General features: G+C 46.5%; 1 protein-coding gene across 2 annotated transcripts in view; it reads right to left on the bottom strand.

Moving 5' to 3' along the window:
* AQP9 (aquaporin 9) overlaps nt 1–6,047 on the bottom strand; it is a 54,051-nt gene that overhangs the window by 24,079 nt on the left and 23,925 nt on the right. For both annotated transcript variants that reach the window (XM_004709451.2, XM_045286526.1), the window contains exon 2: nt 4,955–5,081. In XM_004709451.2, coding sequence (XP_004709508.1) covers nt 4,955–5,081 — 127 coding nt within the window. The remainder of the gene's footprint in view (nt 1–4,954; nt 5,082–6,047) is intronic.

The following is a 6,047-nucleotide window of genomic DNA, read 5'->3' as shown; positions in this document are numbered from 1 at the left end:
CCCATTTTTCTGTTGTTCGTCCCCCTGGTGGGGTGGTGGTGGTTCTACATACATCTTTGTGTTAGGTTCCCCCTTTCTCCCCTCCCCTTCCCCTACCCTCACGGTATTGCTACTCTCATTATTGGTCTTGAGGGGTTTGTCTGCCCAGGATTCCCTGTGATAGAGCGCTTACCCATACAGAGTTTCTGGGACTGGAAATCTTTATAGGAGTGACCGCTGGGTTTGAACTGTTGGTTCTGTGATTAGCTGCCCACTTCTTAGCCCACAGGGCTCTGTAGTTACATTAGTGCTACTAAAACACAAATACTGTCAGTGGGTGGTTTCAAAGGACAGAGATTGATTGTTCCACAGTCTAGGAGGTTGAACGTTCAAATCAGGATCTTGGTCATACTGAGTCCTTCTTTATGGAAAGTTCCAGGTGTTCTTTGCTTCCTTGGCATTTCTTTCTTGAAAACACTCCTCACATGCATCTGTCTTCCCCTGTGTATGTGCCTTAGCGTTGATCTGTTCTGGACTTTCCGTAGCTCAGAGGTGCTTAGGTTTAGGATCCACCACATACTGGTATAATCTCATTCATATCACAAAAGAAACCCCTATTTCCAAACAGGATCACACCCACAGGTACAAGATCCAGGAATTCAAGACATTTTGGGGGTGGCTTTTTAACCCCTTAGGTAGCACCCTGAGGTAGGAACTGATTCACCTTACACCTCCAGAGTTACATAGGTGTGTGTGGTAGTTCCATAATCTGGTGTCAATTTGGGACTTGAGAGGATTAAGAGTGAAGGGGTGGAGTCTAATCTGTTAATCAGGTCATAGCCAATGAGGCCTCTGTGTGGGCATGGCCTTCTCCTGAGAATTCTGAAAACCCTTGATTTTCCTCCTTGGAGGTGGGAGACACTGTCTCTCTGCTCACTCCCTTGGAGACTCTACTGACAGCTCTCTCCCTGAGAGATGCTCTACTGACAAAACACATGGTGCTATGCCCTGGGAGCTAGAGAAGCCACATGAACCTACCCTGAAGCAACCAGACCTGAAGGAGCCAGAGAAGCCCTGTAGAGACCCATGCCAGCTCTGAAATGCTTACAAGACCACTGGATCCAGAAGACTTCCAACCCACTGGCCTGTGATCTTCCTGCATTCTGCATCAGTGCATGTGTTTCATGAGTCTGAAGAGGACTTTATAGATTGGTATCAGACATATGGGCTAATATCAGACTTGTGGACTTGATCTGGACTAGGCTGGGATGTTTACTCAATATTCAACTGCTCTTGAATATAAAATTATTTTTATGCACATATGAGTGTGTCTATGGATTTGTTTCTCTAGTCTACCTGAACTAACACAGCATTTGACATAGCCAGTGTTAAAGAATTAAGTCATTAAAAGTCTTTATTCAGATTGCCCAGATTACACAGGCCTGTCTACAAAGAGGGAAAGTCGTTTGGGGTTCTGAGAGACTGTTGGGAAAGGTCTACCGCAAAGCAATGACTAAGCGGGGCTGAGGGTGGTCAAAGAGCTCAGAGAAGGCAGCAAAATGACATCCTGACTACTTTGCCTATGGGCAGAGCGCCTTCTAGAAATTGTTCCCTGCAGAGATGAGTTGTCATTCTTGGTTTATCACAAGGACCAAGCAGAACTTGCTACCGATGTCATTGAGCCACTTCTGACTCAACAGAGCACACAACCACTGGGGCCTGTGCCATCCTCACAATGCTTTGTCTGTTGCAGCCCAGGGCCAACCTGTCTCATTAAAGACCTTGCTCTGGTCTGGCTAGACCAGAGGAGGTACACTGGTACAGATAGGAACTGAAAATACAGGGAATCCAGGGCGGATGAGCCCTGCAGGACCAGTGGTGTGAGTGGCGAAACAGGGAGAGTAGAGGGAGAATGGGTAGGAAAGAGGGAACCGATTACAAGGAACTATATGTGACCTCCTCCCTGGCGGACAGACAACTGAAAAGTGGGTGAAGGGAGACGTCGGACAGGGCAAGCTATGACAAAATACCAATTTATAAATTATCAAGGACACATGAGGGAGGGGGGAGCGGGGAGGGAGGGGAAAAAGAGGACCTAATGTAGGGGGTTTAAGTGGAGAGAAAATGTTTTGAGAATGATGTACAAATGCGCTTTATACAATTGATATGTTTATGGATTGCGATAACAGTTGTATGAGCCCCTAATAAAATGTTTAAAATAAATAAATAAAGACCTTGCTCTGTGTTGCTGCCCCTCTACTTCACCAAGCAAGATGTCCAGAGCAGTGCTGTGGAAAGAATGCTGGTATCTGAGCCAGAGAATTCTGCAATCCCATCTTGACTCCACCAGGATGCTCTCAGGCTGTTCATGCAAAAACCCTGCGCTGCAGCTGGCGTCCAGGTGAGCCTGAGTGAAAGTGGTGTATGAGCAGGACTTCCTTAGACCTCACTAAGGGGCAAGTAAATGATAGAGAGAACTTGAAGATCATATTTGTCATTAAGCAAGAGGAGTGGAGTGCCTTCTCAATACATTTATTTTAGTTCTGTTAGGCTACGTCTAGAGCAACTATCATACTCTAAGTCCAAATTGGCAGCCTAGCACTTGGTGTGGGACACTGCAGAAAGAAATAAAGCATTCTGAGTTTTGGATGACTGGATTTGATTGTCAGACTATTGGCATGTTCTCAAAGAGTGGAGTGGGCTAACATCTAGGCAGTAAAGTAATGTAGTATATTTAAAAACCAAACGCCAGCTGACCTCATCAGTCTGTGACCACCAAACAGGACCGCATTTCCATTTCTGCCCGATGCAGACTGTTTACTTTTGGAATCTTTGAAGAGAGTCTCAGATGTGCCCATAAACCTGTGTGTTCACTGCAGCTCCATGAGATTGTCCCTGCTGTCACAAAGACCTCCCCCTCGTTTTGTCTGAGCTTGCTCAGGCCTCCTGGGTCTAACCATGTGAATGTCACCGATGGGCCAGTGATATGGTCCCAAAGCTACCAGCCCTTGCAGGACTGGATTGGTGCTGTTAATAGAAAAAATAAATGGGAAGAGAGGGACTCTCTTTCTAATGCAATGCCACATTTTCCCACCTGTTTGGAGTCTTACTACTGTCTCTTATGTAAAATTTAGTCTGATTGTGGCTCTCACTCAAAACCCAACTTCTATTGAAAATGCCGGCTCTGCCTCCCTAGCCACAGGAGTTTAAACGTGCAAAGGGTGCTCCCTGCACTGGTAGGGCCTGGGACCCATTTATCCTAGGCAAATATTGGCAATGTTTCATGCAGGGTTTTATGTGGAAGAGACACATGGAAATAACATCTCCACCTTGAAAAAAAAAAAAGGAAAAACATGCGTGATTTCTGGTGGCCACAAGGAAGTGAGGATCATGTGAGCTTATCAAGTATAGCAAGCAACATTCCTGCATGGTTGCTTTAAGCCTCGAGTCTGTTATACGTGTGGTTTGAGGATGCACTCTAGTCAAACCACATTCATAGCACACACATTCTTGAGCCTTACTACTGGTTTACCTTACGGCTGGAGGTACAGTGCTAAGAGCACAAGAGAGGCCGGGTAATTGTGTGTGTGGAAGCACTGCTCAGGTCAAACAAGTCGTCTTGACATGACAGGAATCAGTGTAACAATGCACCGCCCGAGAATCTGCATCTAGCAAATGTCTGTCACAGGCCCTCCTGCCCAAAGAGACGCCCAGGAAGTCTAAGGAGTCGTTCTATAGCACCTTGCTAGCAGCTTTTCTCATCAGGAAGCGGATTTAACTGCACAGTCTTATGTTGGTCTTCCCAGGTCTTATGCCTCTACCTGCAAGGTTCCTCCATCCTAGATCACTCAATGGATAGTAAGGGGGACAATCTTTGCTAGACCTTTTAACACCTGGAGGATGCCTAGCAATTCAACTAATCTCCCAGGAACTCTCGTTTTCTGGCAAAGAGGAAATAATTTAACCAAATCAGAGTGTTGTTGTGAAGGGAATGGAGACAAAATATGGCCACTAGGAAGAGTGCCCAGCATGAACTGTTTGCTCAGGAACTTTTTGAACCCCAGGTGGTGCAACAGTTAATGCGCCCTGCTACTGACAGAAAGGGGAGACACGGGAGTTCACCCACAGGGTCTCTGGGAGAAAGGCCTGGCAACATACTGAAGGAACTGAAACATCAGCCACCGGAAGCCCGGCAGCACAATTCTCCTCGGATACCCTGACACAAGGGCTCATCCTGGGTCGCAATCAACATGATGGCTTCAGAGAGTTGACGTGTTTCTTTCCTTATCACCAACAGCTGTGCCTCCGCGCTCTATCCCCAGAGTAGGATGCTGAATGAATTAGAGTGACTTTGATAGCTGGGTCACGTTCCCCAAGTTCTCAAACGCCATGAAATATCTTCCTTCCACTTGGCTTCTCAGAAAGTAGAGAATATCTTCTCATCATTGGTCCATTTCTTAGGACAGAATTAATCCCAGACCATTTGGAAGAGACCTGCACTTTGCAAGATACCTAGATTGTTTTTTGTTGCTGTGGTAGGAACTTATTTCTGTGCAATGACTTTCCCTGAGCTAGTCGTGGAGTATTGGAGAAAGAACTTCCAAATGTGGGGTCGAACGTGTAACGATGAAAAGTGCAGTTCAGGGGAATAATTTAGGAATCAGTTCTAAACTCTCACTCTCCCACTTTTGCCTCAAGCAGTTTAGAACTGTTCTGAAATGACACCCACTGCCATCAAGTCAATTTTGACTTATAGCGACCATCTATAGGGGTTTCAAGGCTATCAATCCTTATGGGAACAGATAATCTCCTCTTTCTCCCTTTCAGCAGGTAGGAGGTTTGAACCACCAACCTTGCAGTTAACAGTCTAATACCTAACCCACAGTGGCACCTGGGCACTAGATACATTCTAAATGTCAAGCTAGCACATTGGGACGGTTGTGTTAGCAGTACGGCCATTTTTCCCACGACTTACCAGAGACCCCGCCAGTCACATAAATGGCCATTACGACAGCCATTGCAAATCCAACATTGACAGTGACAATTCCTCCAAAATGCCCTCGACTGAGGATGGCTTGGGCAACAGAGCCACATCCAAGGACCTGGAAGGAGAGGACAACTCACTAAGTGACGATGCTCAAAGTCAAAGACACCCAAAAGTGATGGCAGCAAGATTTTTTTTTTTTTTTTAAGGAAACTTGTGAACATGGGCTAGCTTGGGCTTCAGACCAGACTGGTGCACCGTAGACTGTGCTGATCTGGCTCTGCAGACAGACAATGGCGGCCCCGGGGTTGAATTAGGCTGGCCGGCAATGTTTATTTGCCTTGCAGCGTGTGACTTTCCCCCTGCACATGTATTAATTAGGTGTTCCTAGGCAAAATGTCTAGGTTTCTGGATTTGTAGAATTCAGATAACAAAGGTCAATCGAGGCTTCCCACGCCATTGTAGAAATATTACAGCCTTCTCTGTCTTTCGATCATTAGTTGCTTATTTTAGGCAGTCGGATCTGGCAATGCCAGGTGATCACCTGAAGCACAGTAGCAGGTGGCTGCCCCTGTATTTAGAGCTTATGCACTCCAGGTGCCACCCAACAGCCATCCAGTAGAATTGACCAATTTCCCCCTGGACAGCAGAGCCCCATTTGAGTTTCATAACTACAGAAGAGCAACAACCTTTGGGGAGAGGGTCAAGCAATAAGTCTTATTTAAAGTCAGGAAGAGAGAGCATCCACGAAAAGGTTTCAGAAATGCGTCTCTCTAAGGGGTCAGAGGAAGACGACGAATGTGAAGCCTTCAGTGTTGAAATGGAAACCCTGGAGCAAGGTGGTGGAGAAAGGATGGAAATCCACCATTGGGTGCCTGGCTCCATCTTGACAGAGATCAGGTGGAGGGTGGGGGTGGACTGTGAGCCCCAGCGTCATCGAGACCTTAGTGTCCCAGAAGCTGACTGGCAACTGTTGGGAGACGACTGGCAGTGGACGCTCACAGCACAGCGTTTCTGGAAATAAGGGCTATTGGACTTTAGGATAAATGGGAAACAGAAAAAGGGACTGACCTTTTCCAGGTCT

The sequence above is a fragment of the Echinops telfairi genome, unplaced genomic scaffold (genome assembly GCF_000313985.2).
Source record: "Echinops telfairi isolate 266 unplaced genomic scaffold, ASM31398v2 ScPeMD7_8;HRSCAF=38, whole genome shotgun sequence".
Taxonomy (NCBI): Eukaryota; Metazoa; Chordata; class Mammalia; order Afrosoricida; family Tenrecidae; genus Echinops; species Echinops telfairi.
The sequence above is the reverse complement of the archived record's forward strand: the minus strand, read 5'-3'. Positions and strand labels throughout refer to the sequence as shown.